This window comes from Poecile atricapillus, chromosome 9 (genome assembly GCF_030490865.1).
Source record: "Poecile atricapillus isolate bPoeAtr1 chromosome 9, bPoeAtr1.hap1, whole genome shotgun sequence".
NCBI classification, from domain to species: domain Eukaryota; kingdom Metazoa; phylum Chordata; class Aves; order Passeriformes; family Paridae; genus Poecile; species Poecile atricapillus.
In genome coordinates, this window is record NC_081257.1 from 5716600 (window position 1) to 5733731 (window position 17132).

The following is a 17132-nucleotide window of genomic DNA, read 5'->3' on the forward strand; positions in this document are numbered from 1 at the left end:
ATGTGCCACATTGCTCAGTGGGGACTCAAGCTGGAGATTCACACCAGAAAGGACATCCAGGAACTGGAGAGAAGGTGCAGCTGCTCCACAGCTCCTGTGAGGATGCTGCCTTACCCTGTGTCTGTGCTGAGCCTCCCCATGGAGGCAGGAAAGGTCCTCCCTCCAGAAGCCAAGGCAGCCAAGCAGTTTTTAGATTAAAAAACTGTAAAAATCAGTCAGAGGGAGAAAAAAACCCAAAGCCAAATGATTTCCCCATCTCCTTGTCCAGATCTCTTGCGTGGGGTTGGAAGTGCTCTGGTGTTCCCATCTTCTCCCAGGTTCCTGCCTGTGGAGTACAGCTCAAAATGTGTCTTGAGACATTTCATCTCTTTGAGCAGGTCTGGAAATAAATCACAGTGAGGAAGATTTGACCAGTTATTGGTTTGGGTATCTCTGGGAAAAAGTGAAAAAAATTAAAAATTTTATTAATATTAGAAAGAATACCTATAAAAATAATATCTAGATATGAAAAAATATAGAGCAAATGGCAACAAGCTTCTTTTTCTTAGTTAGGAGTGAAAATGCTGAGTGTAACACCAGCTAGTTTGAATTTCTGTGCAGTTTGTACTGATGTATACTGAAAAAAAATTATTCCCATTCATTTGGACAGTCTAATTCTCCTCCATGCAAATTCCCTACCTTGGAATTCAGCTGGAGCAGAACAGCTGCAACATTGTGTGTGCTAGGCTCAGGTGCAATGTCCTCTTCTAAAGATGTGATGTCTGTCCCAATCCCCCAGCATTCATTTTTTCCTAAAAAAAAAAATAATTAAAAACCATTGGAATAACACGAAATTGAGCCATTGCTCCCTCAAAACGCTTCAAAATGTTGTTATTGTGGCTGACTCATTTTGTGGTTCCAGCTCTCACCTTTCCTTAGGTCAGTTTGTGTCAGGTTTCCTGCTTTCGGCTGCTAAAGGGAATTTCAGGGTTTCAGGGAAGGTGAAACAGGCAGGAAAAGCCCCTTTCTTTCTTGCCATATTTGTCAGGACTGCTTGACCATAGATTAGATAAAATTCTTCTCTTTTTTTTCTCCACAGTTTTTAAACTGTGATTTTCTTCCCTTTACTTTCTTTGCCAATAATTGTGGCAGAACTGAGCTCATTTCAGTGATTTCAGGTAGGTGATATTTGGAATTTCTCACTCATTCCGTATCCAATTCTCAACAATTTTCTTCCCACTCTTCCAGCAACATTTTTCTTTCTCACACTTACTGCCCAGATTAAAAAACTTCTTCTCTTCCCTTTCCAAGAAGCGTTGTGTCTCAGGAAATGGCTTCTGGTAGATTTTTCCTTTTTGTTTTTTTTTTTTTTTCCTGGGGATTCTAGAAACCTTCCATGTCTGTGATGAAATCATCTTGTTCTTAGATTGTATAAACGCAGCAGATGCCTGGTGAGGAAACCTGGAAATAGAATCCCGCGTGCGCAATCGCGGCTTGGCTCGGGAGCGGTGCGCAGGTGTCGCCAGGGCAGGAGGCGACCCTTGGATCCACCAGGCATGGCAGGATTGGCTCTGCAGGAGCTCTGCCACCTCATCTGCTCTGGGAAATGGCACTGGGAGCTGTGAAATCCTCTGGGGAGGGCGTCCAGCTCCTGCCAAGTGCAGCCACGTCGGGGTTGTTGGGTTTGGCTTCCTCGCTGTTGAGCGTTTGTGTTGTTTTAGGCGCAGAAATGAGCACCGGCTCAAGAGCTCATGGAAACAAGGAATTCTCCTGTGCCCCTTGGCTTAAACGGCCCAGGGGAATAAACAGTTGGCTTGAAAAGCACTGATTGCTGGGGAACTTGAACCAAATTTAATTAAACTGAATTAAAAGTAACCTGAGATGAATAGCCACATGAAGGTCTGGTGCCGTCCTCTGAGGAATTCGGTTCATTTACTTCCTACTGAGGGACAATTGAATAAAAACTCAAAGTTTTAATGCAGCATTTATCAGTTTTTTACCTTGTCTTCACCTTTTCAGCCCAGCCTACATTTCCCTTAGCATTTTCATTCAGGAGGGCAATTGAATGCATAATGAAGCACATCCATTTTTGTAAATCCTGTGCCAGACTCTTCCATCCTGAGGCTCTTGCAGGGCCCATTCAAGATCCCATTTCCCCCAGGAAAACGTTGCACGCATCTCCCTGTCTCTAAAAATCTGTCACCCTGAGTTTCATTAATATGCAGTTAATCAATTTGATTAATGAGTAAAAAACTCAGAAATGTCAGAAATGAGTCAGCTGAACAAAGTTAATTCTCTAGTCTTTTGTGGCAGCTTTACATCTTAATCTTTTTTTTTAGAGCATTTTACATGCGATAACGTAGATTGCATTAAAAATGCACAAAAGTAGGCAACACAAAAATTTAGTTTGTAAAGCCAATGTTAACATTATTTTGCAGCCCTCCTAACATCATAGCAGCACCTAGAAATAAACAACTGTAAGTCTTTTGCACTTCCTCCCAGTTATGAAGCCCAGATCAAGGTGAAAAATGGACTCCACAATCTGTGTGTGTACACTTTAACCAGTGTCTCCCAGTAAAATTTTTTTAGGCACTGAAAATCTTTCATTTAAGTCCTCTCCATTAAAAAAAAACATACTGGAAAAAATATGAAGCCTTTTCAAAAAAAAAGTGATCCAAAATTCTCTCATTTTAACACTTTGCAGTGTTTTGAAGCCTAAATTTCACCCCATTTCATGGCCTGTGTCAGCACAAAGCAAACCATCCCCAACAAGAAATGAAAATATTGGCAGAACTTTGCTGCAGATGCTGAAAACAACAAGTGGTGAACATCTTCCAGCTTCTGATGTGTCAGTCTCATCCTGTAAGTGTGCACAGAGAGTGTTACATAATGTTCTGCAGGCACTCAGCAATGAGGAATCAATGGAAAATCATGGATATCAAGGGGTATAAGGGCCACACAGCCTTAAAAGCTGGTGTGTCCTAACAGGAATCCTTCATCATCTTTGCTGCTAAATAAATCACACTGATCCAGCTGTCACTGCACCAGAGGGTTTTATTGTGCTGCCCTGGGAGGAGCACCCTCAAGAGAAGCTAAACTATTAGAAAATAGCATTTTTTTTATATAAAAACAGATTAATCTCAAAAGCATAGATTGCTGTCAGAGTTAGCAAAACACAACTTTTAAGGAGTGTTGCTGCACACACTCCAATTCTTTTCTCATTCGTCATCAAAGTTAAACTGTGAGATTCCCCAAGGATTTTTTAAACCGGTCTAAAGATTCTGTCAGCACAAAGAGGGTGAAACAACCTGGAAAATAGGAGAAATGGAAGTTATTTGCCCTCTTCAAAACAGCTTGTTCTGCCAAAACCCCCCATTTAACCTCCTTCCTCCCAAAGCGTGATGAGGTGAAGCAGCATATGGCTTCTAGAGACATTGCCCCAGTCTGTTTGGCTAAAGAAATTTCATTCTTGGAAGAACTTGGTTTTTAAATTCCTGCTCTAAATATTGCTTCAGTGCGAGGTCTAAGTGTCCAGGAGCAGCGAGCAGGACAGGCTGGGGCTGTGCTGTGTGTCCCAACTCCCGTTGTCACCAGTGCTCGTACGAGGCTGAGCTCAAGGGCAGCTCATGGTCCCCCTTTGGGTCATCATTCCCTGGAGACACTGCTGGATTTCTGAAACATTTGTGTCATCATTCACCTTTTGGTCAATGATGGGTCATCATTGACCCTTTGGGTCATCATTCCCTGGAAACACTGCTGGATTTCTGAACCATTTGTGCTTTCGTGTTGTTTTCAGAAGAAGGGATGAACCGGGGCTCCGTGGGGTGAGTGGGTGAGAGCGCTGTGTGATGTGGGGTCACGGGAGTGTCCTGTGAGGCTGGAGCAGCTCAGGGCTCAGGATGAGCCTTTCCGAGCTGGGAGAGGGATAAACGCGGCTCTGGCTGGCTCTGGGGCAGGTGCCAGCCCCCTGGGGCTGCTCAGGGGAGCTGACAGCCAGGGCTCACCTGGGCATGCTGCTCACCCCAGGGCAGGACATTCCTGCAGGGCAGCCAGCCTGGGCTGGCCCAGAGCTCCCCAACGTTCCCTAAATTAGGAATGATGCCAGGAGGAACGCTGGCTGGATAAATCAGAGAGCATTCCAGCCTGGCCTGGCTAATCCCAGCTTGGCAACACCAGCCTAAGGCAAACGAGACTGGAGATGATGAGCAAACTCTCCTGGGGGATGATTTAGTGTCCCACACTCAATACTTCAACCCTCTCTGGCAGACATTTATCAGATTTATCTTTAAAAGGTTCCAGTGATGGAAATTCCTGGATTCCCTGGATAATCCGAGTGTCCCTGCACCATTAATTCCTGGTGTGTCTCTTGAAAGAATTTAAACACAACTCCGCCTTTTGTGCTTTGCGAGGATGTAAAGACCAATTTGTGGTGTTTTACTTTCAGCTGTATTTTCTCTACTTGAAGACAGCCTGATTATAAATACCAGGGAATAGGAGTTTGTGGAGACTTACCCCCAAATGGGAATTCCTTTCAATGGGAATTTGAAATTTGAGCAGCGTGGCAGGGGTACAGAAAATGCAAATATTGCACTGAAGCTGACAGAGGGAGCCAAAATATTACCTTAAAAATATTTACCTGGTTTTTGAAAAAAACAAATCAAAATTCCCTCAAATCAATGGGAACCCAAAAGCTCTGAAAACATCTTTATAGATAAAAGTTAATAGCTTATGAAATAAAATATAATAATATAAAATACAGGAATATTGAATGTTTTCTTATCTCATGGTGATTAAAAATCATTATTAATTCGGCAGCTTTAAGATACCAATTAGTATTCAAATTTCCAGAATCTTTATGATGTGACTTTTTAAATTTGAAGTATTTCTGGATCAAGTTCTAGGATTATTTTATGGTTGGAGTTGAGAGAAATTGTTCCGTTCCAAAGTCTGCCTGTGCTTACAGCTCCTCACTGTTGGTGGGCTTGAATTAGAATGTAAAATTATTACCTGGAGAAAAAAAAAAAAAAAGTTTAAGCACAGAAACAAACCAGAAATACCTTTTGGAACAGGAAGGCACTTTGCATGTATGCATATTTTCATGTATATATATACACACACAAACATAGATCTCTCCTTTTAGAAAAGCAGCATTTAAACAAGTAATTTCAATTTATTTCTCTTTTGCAAAAGTTCTGCCTTTTCTCTCCAGGAGGTGCTGCTCCTCTTGTTTTTGGTTAAGTGTGGATAATTAATTAATGTGCAGAAAATATAGAATGTACATTCTAAATGGAGATTATCCTAATTTCCTGCAGCTAAAATGTGAACTAAAATTTTAGTTTAGAATTTGCCTCAGAAATGCCATCTCCTGTCTGTCACCAGTGGCGTTCACATTAAAGGTGTTTTTGGATCTGCACTCATGGGGGATTTCATCCCATCCTTTGGGGGGAAAAGAAACTGAAAAACACAGTCCAGGACACGATTCCTTGGCACAGAGATCTGCACTGTAAAACTGTTTTTATAGGGCCACGCTAATATTGGGAGAACTTTTTGATGTGAGACATGATGACAGAATTTTAATCTTTTACTGAGCTGATTCCTCACCCCTTAAAGCTTCCCAGCACGAAGGAATGGAGATGAGAAATGGAATTAAAGCAAAAGACGCTGCAGTTCATGAGGGGGTTTTGTGGCTGAGCTCTACAAATCTTCCTGATGTTCTTTGGCCAGGTTTTCTCCTTCTCCTGAGTGAGGCAGGGACAGCACCAGGAGAGGTCCAGGTGTTCCAGGACTGCCTCCAAGGGCACTCACTGAATTTTCTGGGATTGCAGGTTTTTTTTTTGGTTGAAGCTCCTCAATTGGAAATTTTCTTTATTAGTTCCTTTTCAGGTCTGAAACTCTGCAAACTCTGAATGGCTCTTTGGGGACCTGTTAAATCAGTCACCTTTCCTCAGCAACCTCTCTCTGCAGGGCCTGCAGGGTGGAAAAAGTTGGCAATTTCTCTCTAAATGGGTGTGTGAAGTGTGTCAGAGCTTGGAAAAGGCTTCTGCTGGCATAGAGCACGACCAAAACAACTACAATCAGCTAGGAAGTTTGAAAATAAATGTTTGTGTGTGTGAGGTCAGGCATCACCACTCCATCCATCCCCTGCTCCACTTGGGGTTTTAGAAGCTCCAGTGAAACATCTGTCAAAATTTCCAGGCAAAGTCAACCATTTATCAATTACATTTTCACAAATTTTCGGTGGTATTTCTGTTAAATCCTCTCCGTTAGAACATCTTGTTTTAAAGCACCAAAAAAACAAACAAACAAGAAAGAAAAGGGAGTATTTTTGGAAGCGAGCACATTTCATTTCTATCAGAACACAGTCAAAGAGGGATGGAACAGCACGAGCATCCATTACTGAGGCAGATGCCACCCCAAACCCCTTCCTCAGTGATTTGCTCTTTTCATCCCTGTGCTTCAGACAGAAAGGGAAGAGGCTCTGTGGATAAGCACAAGACAGACAGCTCTCCTCTGATTATGCATTTATGAGCTATTTGCTGTTCTCTGTCGATGTGAAACGTTTTTCAGGGCTCTATTTAAAGCTGAGTGCCCCGATGAGAGCTGCTTTTTGGGGAACATTTCTGAATTTGCCCGGGTTTCTGTGTTTCCTGGGGCTCTCAGTGATCCGAGTGGGAGCTGAGGAAGTGCTCCGAGCCTCCTCTCCTTCCAGCTGCACTTCAGAAATGCTGGAAGTGATGCCTTTTTTGGGGCTACCTAAAAACAGAGGCCAGACAGAATTAAGGGAATAAAAAGCAGTTTCTATTTATTGAAGGGTCTCCAGGTCCAGTTTGGGCTGCACCCAAAAATGGCCAATGGGTCCCAGGTCTCACACTTTTCTAAGCTGGGTCCATTTGCACATTGGGGTTCATCTCCCAATTGCAGCTGCAGGGAATGAAGTCATTTAGGGCAGCTTTGCTGCCCCCAAGTCCCTTTTGTTTCCATCTCTCAGGCCTGGGGCAGTGAGGTGTCCTTGATTGCAGGCCTGGGGAGGAATTGCTGTGTCTGAGCAGGATGGGGAAGCAGCAGCTGAGCCTGCACATGGAGTTTGGAGTCAGGCACTAAAGAACTGCAGCACTACAAATGGATGAAAAATACAAAAGCTGAAATCCTAAAGCATCAGAGGTCATCAGGAATTGCTCCATGAGAAATGGGAGCATTCTTCCTGTTTTTAGAACCCAACTGCAGCTTTATCTCTGACATGGCTGCTTAGCTGCAGCTCCAAACTTAGCAGATTTCCCCCACATGATATGTATTTTTGCCTTCATCCATTTGTGTTTTAAAAGACAACTTTATCCCAGGAGCTGCAGTGCTCCCTCTGCCATTTTTTTTCCCCCTAATAGCAAGGTTAGAATTCTAACTCAAACTTAATTAAACTTTTCCAAGTGAGTAAATGTCAACATATGGACAGCCACTTCCCTGCTAATATCAAGCTAACAGAAATTCTAATTTCTAATTGGTTTTATTCCTAATGATTTGTTTGCATTGGCACAATAGCCTATTCTAAATGTGGTCTTGCAACATGTGATCATGAAAAAAATAGGATTTATTTTCTCCTTCTTTTACTCTGAATTAACCAATGACATTTATTAGTGTTCCATCCAGAGCTCTGGGATCACAGTTCCCTACACTGCTAACTCAATTTAGTCCATACATCTTTCAAACTGAGTTTGTGTTTTACATTGATTTTTTTTTCATAGCTATGACATTTGGACAAGCTGATCTGAGGGGGATCCCTTATTTGTGCTGTGTGTTCTTCAGTGGCTTTTGATGAAGTCTGAACCAAAAACACTTTTCTGGTTTTCAAGGCTGACTCTACTCCAGGTAGAGTTTCTGGGGGTATCACGGCTGGCTGCTAAGTCAGATTTCTCAATGCATTTTTATTGTGCACTGGAGCTGCTTTATTCCATGGAAAACGCCGAGAAAAAGGGTCTAAACTGAGAAAAACTGTTTAAGGTGAGGACCATGTGCACCTGTTCTGCATTCTTGGAATAGTGACTTTAATTTGGAGACTTTTGTAGCTCTATTTTTTTCTATATCGTGCACGAATACAAACAAAACTTCAACTTTCACCAGAACTTTCCTTGTGGGCATTGATATTTGTACTGAAATGAAAAGCAGTGTCCGAATCACTTGTTATTGACAAATGTACTTTTCATGTTTGATTTATTTATTTTTTTTCACTGTTTCTACAGAGAGAGTTAAATAATATTGAATATATTTCTTTATGGAATAGTTGTAGGTCATACCAAGAACTCTTTCTTTTTGAGAGAAGGTCACTGTAACAATTATCCCAGCACAGCCTTCCTTGCACTATGGAATACATTGTCCTGTAATTTTGGCTCACAGCCTCTCAATTAACCCCTCAAATAATTATTACTTACAGAATTTTAAAGAGGAGTGATTATTTAATTTAATTATTTTGTCTTTTTGTAATATTTTTTTTTCTTTGTTTAGTTATGCCTGTGAAGCTGTTTAGAGTTGTTTATTATTATGGGGGTAAACAAAACACTTATTCTGCAAATTCCTACTGGGCTGCAGCAATTTAAGTGAACAAAATTGCTCTTTTCTAGGTGTTTTGATGAAGATATATTCCACTGGTTATTTTAGAATATGCCCATCTTGATTTTTGCCATATTTTAAAATCCTTACAAAGACCTGCTTCTAGATTGTGTGAAAATTTATTAGTAGAAATTGTCTTTTCTGAAGCTTCCCATTATAAAATCCTTGATTCTTAATTTCCTGCTTTCCTGGCTGGATGTCCAGTCAGTCTGTCTGTTTTCATGACTTTCCCCTATTTTGATCCCATCACCTTTGGAATGAGAGAACAAATGAGATCCTGCTCATCCAGCACTGCTTGGAGTTTTTCGAGTCAATTGGTATTTTTTATTGCAATGTGGAGTTTTTTATTTTCATGTATTTTATATTGGTTTTTATTTATTGCAACCTGGCGTTGCCCCATCAAACTCTCCATTCTGTGGGGGTCCCACACAAGGGCAGCTTTGGGAGCCAGTTCCTGACTGCATGACAGAAGTTTAAGACTCAAGCTGGTGTCAGTAACAGCACACTGAGAACTTGCAAAGTGCAAAATGTGCACTTTTTGTCGTGTGGGACCTGCAGATTGAGGAATTATTTCCTAATGCAAAGTGACCTATATCTGCTTGCTACAAATCTGTGCTGGGCTGCAGGATCTGACATCCCCCAGCTGCTTTCCCTTCTGGAGAGATGTGCAGATCTCTGACCAAACTTTTGGATATTGCTCATCACACATTGCCAGGGTGCCAGGCACGACTCAGCTCTCGGCTGGGGACGGTAGGAAATGAGATTTAGAACTTTGGGACGACATAAAAAATCTTCTCACATATTTTCCAGGAAGAGATCCTCCAGAAATATTAATTCTGCAAGTAGGACTCGGCTAGGACATGACCTTGCAAGTCAAGTGGTTGAATAACTGCACTTGAATCCTTGTTAATAAACACAGAACAACTTTTCAAGGTCTGATTCCTGCATTTGGAGCCCATGTTTTACCTTTGGAATATGAGGTTATATTTACCAGACATCTCTAGCTCGGAGCAATACGAGTGAAGCTACAACAACCCAATGTCAAGGTTTTTCTCTTGCAGTCCCTAAGGACTGGACTCGTGATGAAAATTCCCATTTTTTTTGCTTTTCTCTCTTTTTTTCTGTGGCAGAAAAAGGAAACAAAATTGAATATAAACATTGTAGAAGCAGTTGCTTGGTCTTTTGGTGGAGAGAGGACCCATCCCTTTGCCTGATCTCTCCAAATGCATTTCCTTGGAGATGCCAGGCAAAAGAATCTTGCTCGACACCTCCCATCTCCTGAAGTGGAGGGAATATCTCAATTCACATTCCTGTGCTCATGAATGTTTGTGATCAGGCTGAGGAACGTGTGGATATATCTCTGTGCTTTCAGGGCCCCCAAATTCGTTTCTTTGCATATAGATGCCAAAAATGTGTAAATATTTAATAGCAAGCTCTGGAGCCGACAGTTACGTAAGGAACCCACAGGGACAGCAGCCCTTTGCTTCCCCCTCCCCGCCCCCCTGGAGCCCTTACATAACAACCTGATGGATCACAAAGCCAGGAATTCTAATATTGGGTTCAAATAGCTGTCAAAAAGTCACTTTTAGTGAGTGCAGAACCCCCCTGAAGCTCGGTGTTTTGTAGGGTGATTCTGTCACACTGTGGGTTTGGAGAACACTGATTCCTGCAGGTAACTTGGAAATGTTGACTGAACTCTTGGGCAGAGTGAGAGAAAGGCAGAAATCATTGAATTTCCAGTAATTTCTGCCCCTTTTCCTGGGCTGTGGCACTGTCCAGCCCTCATGGGAAGTGATTCAACATCTGCTGATGAGGATGCATCCTCACCCAGAGGAGGATTTGGGGCAGGAGAGCTGGTGGCAATCACTCCTGGGACTAATGTGGAGCAAAAACCACCAGGCAAAGAGGAATCTGCAGAAATAAATGCTGCAGTGTCTGTTACAGCTCTAAAAGCCTTGTTAAGAAGGGGAATTGATGGTTTTTATCGCCTAATTTTTGGGTTATTGTTCCTTTTCTTGCACGGCTAAATGTATTTGTGAAGTAAGAATCATCAGTGGTGGTGTTGGGAGCCAGAGCCCAGCTCTGCTGATGAAAAAGCTGTAACTTGGAGCTGCTCAATTTGCTTTAATAACATCAGTGCTGAAGCTGCAGCGAGGGAAAAAATGTCTTTAGAGAAAGCAATTCAATAAAAAGTTTTTTTATCAGGGGAACTGTTGTCTTTCTGATGACAAAACCAGTTTGACTGACTAAAAAAATTACCTCTGGGGGTGTGAGGAGATTTTCCTGGGGAATTTAAATGCCACAAGGTATTCTCAGCTTAAAAATAGCAGCGTGTAGGTTGAAATGAGTAGCTGAGAGGTATGTGCTGTAGGTTGGGATTTAGGAATACAGATGTTCCCAGATTTTTAAAAATGTACTTTTTCTGATTTAAAAATTACCGTGCTGAGGCCCAGGACCGCATAGTTTGTAATTATAATCATTATGTTATTCAAAGCAGCTTTAAGAATCTCCTGATAACGGCTGGAAATTTTAAGCAGATATTCTTTATAGCTGTACAGATCCCTTCTCTATGCTCTTCCTTCTGTATCTGCCCAGATTTGGTTGCTATTACCAGAAATGTGTATTGAAATGGTGTAAAAGCATCCCAGATCCAGCAGGATGTGAGCCTGGCAAGCTGTCAGGTGACGCAGTCTGGCTTTTTGTGGACTTTTCCTATTATTTCCCTTTCTTGCTTTCTAGCTTTCACTGAGTTGAAATGATTAATAACAGCCACCCGATTATTAGCTCGTGATGCCTCTTGCTCGCTGTTCCTGAAGTGCTTCAGCCTCTTCTTGTGTCTCCTCTCCTTCTTCCCCTTCCCCTTTTCACCACAAGCACCTTCAAGTTTTTCCTAACTTTCCCTTTAATAACCTATGCCTTTCTTCCTTTCTTTTTTCCTTCCAAACCCTTCCATATAATTAAATTCTGTTTGTGCAGAGCAGGTTTCTCAGGCCAGTTTTGAATTTTCTTGAAATGAAGCGCAGCCCTGGTGAGTGCCTGGGGCTTTGCTCAGCTCTGCAGGCTCCTGGGCAGGTTTGGAGCCCCCCAGCCCCTGCTGAGATGGAAATCCAGCTGCTGCCACTTCAGCTGGGCTCACTGCCTGTGATGGTGGCAGAACTTTCCTATTCTTCCCTTCCTGAACCCTCCTTTCCTTTGGATTTTTCCTTCCTTTCACCTAACCCTCTGTAGAAAACTTCCCAACAGCTTTGCTGATCTATTTCTGGCCCAGTTCTAAGCTTTTAAAGCTCTGTTCTCCTTCCACAGGGTTCTGGTAACATCTCTTCAGATATTTTCTGGGCACAAGAGTCACCTTGGTCCTCTTTTGTGTTTCTGAGCATTCTCTGAGGCTGTGCTGCCAGGTTCTCCCTCTCCTGGGGAGTTCCAGCTCACCTGGGTGTTCCTTTTGGGATAAATTGATCCATTTTCGGGCTCCATTTGTTTCTTCTGTGCCAAAGGAGTCCCAGCCCTTTACATCCTTGCCTTGCAGATCTTCAGCATCTCAGTTTCAAACCCTGCACATTTTCTGTCCTGTGAGGGTGAGGCTTTGGCCACCACACACGTTCAGAGGTGTGGGAGAAAGGAGCTCCATATTTTACACTTGTTTACCTCTCTGGATTTGGATTTTCTGACAGATAGGGCCTCTGTTAAATGTAATTTAAGATGAGAACATCACAATTCACTGTCTTGGAATAAAACCCTGCCACAAATCACATCTGCATATTAACAACTCTTTTGTGATGCTTTTCACTCAGTGCATTTCAATAAAAACTCAGACAGATTTTTGGGCAGCATTGAGAGCCACGTGCTCCCTGTGAAAACAGAACAGCAATTTTATACCTCACCATGAACTTTTCAAGCTTATGTGAACATTTTCACTAAATATTAGATGCTTTAAACCCAATTTTGCTACTTAGGGGTATTAATATGATGTATTTCATGTATTTTATTAATATTTCTCATTTTTTCATCAAGGTCAATACTGGGTCACTCAGCACTGCAATAATGACAGATTATCTAAATATAGAGTTAAGAAGTTTGTGTCTTTTCCCCCTATAAATACATAAAGTTTCTTCCTGTAAATCCATATAAATCTTCCTATAATTTCTAGAAAAGCCATAACAGCAGAAAAAAAAATAAAAACCCAATTGTTTTTCCTGAAGTATATAAGAAAACATTAGACAGACTCAAGCCAATGGAGATGTAGGTTTCCTTTATTTTTTTTTTCCTGTTAAAAGTAACACCTCTGAAACAGTTTGGAACCAAAAGCCATGTAATTCAGAAAATGGTTCCTGACAGATGGAAACTTGTAAAGGGCAGAGGTTGCATTTTAAAATCCTGCTTTTCATATTTAAAAAAAATCTGCTTGGAAATCTTGCTCTTGTAAGAAGCAAGATTTTGCTATATTGAAGAACATTCTGCATTGATTTATGTAGTGCTTTTATCCCATCTCCCTCCTGTGCTGTGTAAAAAACAAAGGCAAAATTTTGGGAAATTCTGATGGTCTGATTGATTTCTCAGTGTCCCATAACCTGGGCCAGGGGATCTCTGGGGTTTTAGAGAGGCCACATTGAATCTCAGCCATTAATGACTCAAAACTCCAAAAATCAACTCTGAATTTCCTCCATCCCTCTAAAACACTTCAGGTCTTGATGAGCTCTAGCAATTAATTTCTCTACTCTTAAAATTCGTCAAACACCTCTGCTCTACCTGAATTTATCATTGTCAGATGAAATGAACAGGGAAAAAAAAAAAGATGCATTTGAAATATTGTTGTTTTCATTGGGTTGTGGAGGATTGTCTCAGGATTTTAAATCATAAGCATGATTTTTTATTCAGTGTGGAAGCCTGTCAGATTTAGGGACACTTTCCAAGAGCTTGATCTAAGTTCAATCTGTTTCCTTCAGATTTTCTTTCATTCTTACAAACAATTTTTTCAGCTGGAATAAAACAATTTTTTCAGTTGAAAAGTGAATTCTTTTATTTGATTGTTCTTAATCTATGAGGTATCTACAGGTAATTCCTTTTATGTTAATGATAATATCTTCTATTATTTGCATGCTCCGTGGTACCATTTATGTGAGTGTGGAGATCAGTTCTGACAACACAAACACAAAATTAACCTCACTGCTCAAGTCAAGGAATATATTTCTTTTTCACCTGATTTTGCTTCTTTTATTTTTATTTTTATTTTTATTTTTACTGAAGGGTCTTGGAAATATTACCCTGTACCAGCTCTTTGTAATCTTGGACAAGCTGGACTAAATTTCAACCATGTGAAAAGCAAATAAAATCAGTATTTGACTGTGGCTAGACCAGGCTGTGTTTCTTTTGTGAGGAATAGAAGAGGAGGTTTGCTGTTAAAAAAAAACAAATATTCATCATATTTAATTCTAAGTCATATCTAATGCAAAAGGGAGAGTGAATTCTGGTGTTCTGTCTGCTGAAACAGAATTACTTGCACTAGGAAACCCTTTAAAACAATCAATACAAAAGTGACTCTGTTGGTTTGGCAAAGGAATCTAAAAGTCTAACACCGCCCAATTAAGAGGATCAAAGTTAAACAGAACAAAATTCTTTAGTCCTGCCCCAAATCCCCATTCTGCTGCAGGAGGAAGGTCCAGGGTTGGATTTTGAGTTCCACTTGTGGCTGGAGATGAGCAGCTGCAGGTCCTGAACTCAAAAGAGTTTCTTTATTTCTTCCTGGAGTGCTGTCCCGTGGTTTTGGTGAGGTTCTTGTGCTGAAGGGCCAGCAGTGGAAGGACATCCCTGCCAGGGCAGCCCTGTCCCTGGGAATCTCAGTGAAAACTGCAGAGAACTTGGCTAAAAACTCTGCTTCTTTTCATTTTCTTCCTCTCTGAGCGCCCGTTCAGGCTCATCTTTCTTCCTCTGACTTTTGGTAGTTCTGCTGTTGTTGTTCACATGCAGGAGTAATTACTCAGCTGGTTAATGAGCCAGGATGCTCCTGTTTGTAATTTGAATATAGAAATCAGGCTGGTCCTTAATTCTCTCTAGTGAGAGGTGATGAATAAACCAAATTAAACTTCGGTCAGAGGTGGAAGGGAAGTTGCTGAAACCCCCCTGGTGCCTGGAAAAGTGATGTCAAATTCCAGCCTGGTCCCATTCTTCATGGAAAATGGAAAAAATTCTTCCCAGCTGCCTCAGGAGAGGAGGCTCTGCTGAGTTCTCCTCTCTCCCATCAGCTGGGATTTCTCTGGAACGTGTCCTTGGCTCTCCAGTATTTCTCCCAGGTGCTCTTTCAGTAAGAAGGAGAACTCTGGTGCTTTCCTTTGGTGAATATTATCTAGGAAGGCTATTTAAATTTTAATTGCATCCAACCTTGAAGTAAATAATTAGCAGATGTATATAAAGTAGTTCAGAATTAACAGTTCAGAACACTGATTCTCTTAATACCGTTTTGCTTGTGGCAGGAATAATGTACTTGCAGTTCTAGCAGCATCCCACTGCATTTCTCTGTAGGGAAGACTGGTGAATTAATATCAGGGAATAATTTTTACTCAGTGTTCCTTAATTATTTCATTATCAAATTAAAATGCTGATAAATTCAGTTTACCCCAGTATTTTTTTAACAAGTGTTCCCTATAAGCGTGTTTAGTTGAGAACACTTAGAAATTGTGTTGAAAATGGTTTAAAAAAATTGTGTTAAAATAGTTTAATTAAATCTGGCAGGGTGTTAATGTTAACTTAATGCCATTGATTTACATTGATTAATGTCATTCACTGTTTTTGTCCTTCCTGTAACTTTCAGTATTATTCTTATTCTTATCCTGCAGGTTTTGGTGGCTTAGGTGAAGCTCTGAGTCCTCTGTCACATAACAGAATTGGCACTTTCTCTTTCCATTTGTTTAGTCTGGGTTCACCAAGGATGGGTTGCTCAGCAGAAAAATGAAAAGGATTAAGATTTCTGTTGACTTACTTAATTTTTTCTTTTCCACAGACTTCTTTATTTGTCCTTTTCCTCCACTCTGCCTGGTTTCATTAGCAGGCAGTGCTTGGAAGAGCAGCTCCATTCCCTCACCTTGTCATGCCACAACAAATTTTATTGCTTGTGATGCACCCGACCTTCCCTAAACTGCTCCTTAACATCTCTGCAGGGTGTGGTACTGCAACAGGAGGAGCTGAGGATGAGGGGGAGGCCGAAGCTGGCTGGATTGAAGGTGCTGCCATCCTCCTGTCTGTCATCTGTGTTGTCCTGGTCACTGCCTTCAACGACTGGAGCAAGGAGAAGCAGTTCCGCGGGCTGCAGAGCCGCATCGAGCAGGAGCAGAAGTTCACCGTGGTGCGAGGGGGACAGGTCATCCAGATCCCCGTGGCAGAGATCGTGGTTGGGGACATTGCACAGGTGAAATATGGTGAGTGCACCACCTTTGGACCCTTGCTTTGCTCTGCTGGCCCCTCCCAGCAGGATGGACACGCTTCTCTGGCAGGGATGGGAAAGGCAGGATTATGGCAGATTTATGGGACAGAGAAATCAGTATTGGCCATGGTGAGGTGATACCTGAGCTGCCAGGGATGGGAAAAGCAGGATTATGGCACATTTATGGGACAGAAAGGTCAGTATTGGCCACGGTGAGGTGACACCTGAGCTGTCAGGGCAAAAAGAGAACCTAGGAACCTGCTGTGAAACTGCACCAGGACATCAGTTTAACTGGTGTAACCTTCTTTCACTGACCAGGACAAGGACTGTTCATACAAAGATAACCCTCTGTGGTTGAGGATTGCATTATTCAGATTTATTTCTTTTTATTTCTGTCTGGTTAGGGATAAGAAGAAGTATTTTTAAATGTTGTGTAGAAGAGAATTGGGCCTCTGTGATCACCTCACGAGATGCTCCAGATCCAGACTGACCCCCCAGATCAGGTGCCTGATAATTCCATGCTGTAGGGAAAGCCCCGTGCTCCAGTGGAGTGAAAGGTCCTGCAGGACCTCTGGAGTGAGTTGTTAACTCCAGCAATATCCCACTTCCAACAGCCATCACCTTTCTCCTGGGCTTACCTAAGGGCTTCCTGAGGGCAGCTCAGCTGTTAATTAGCTGCTGTTAATTCCTCTGAAGTCTGATGGAGAAACCTTCAGGTGATGTGAAGAGCGCTTCCCTGCCAAACCCCCCTGGTGGGGATGTCCATTGTGTGCTAAATGTGATACATTGGGATTTTGGGATAGCATTAAGCAGAAAATGGTTGCAATAAAAGGCCTTTTCTTGCAGGATTGTAATACTGTGGTTTTTGGGGACAGGTTCATGAGTAATTCCTTCCCTTCTGCTTTCATTTCACCTTTTAATGCAAGTAACTGTGATTTTAAAGCAAATCCCACCATGTCACTGTAAAAGCGATCTCATGGCGGTTTTCCATTGCCACCTTCTGACCACAGGTGACCTCCTACCTGCTGATGGGATCTTTATTCAAGGAAATGATCTCAAAATCGATGAGAGCTCTTTGACTGGAGAGTCCGACCAGGTCCGCAAATCCGTGGACAAAGACCCGATGCTGCTGTCAGGTAAA

At 41.9% G+C, this 17132-nt stretch overlaps 1 protein-coding gene across 5 annotated transcripts in view; it reads left to right on the top strand.

Moving 5' to 3' along the window:
- ATP2B2 (ATPase plasma membrane Ca2+ transporting 2) overlaps positions 1-17132 on the top strand; it is a 398648-nt gene that overhangs the window by 291593 nt on the left and 89923 nt on the right. For all 5 annotated transcript variants that reach the window (XM_058845506.1, XM_058845507.1, XM_058845511.1 and 2 more), the window contains 2 exons: positions 15729-15986; positions 17002-17127. In XM_058845506.1, coding sequence (XP_058701489.1) covers positions 15729-15986; positions 17002-17127 — 384 coding nt within the window. The remainder of the gene's footprint in view (positions 1-15728; positions 15987-17001; positions 17128-17132) is intronic.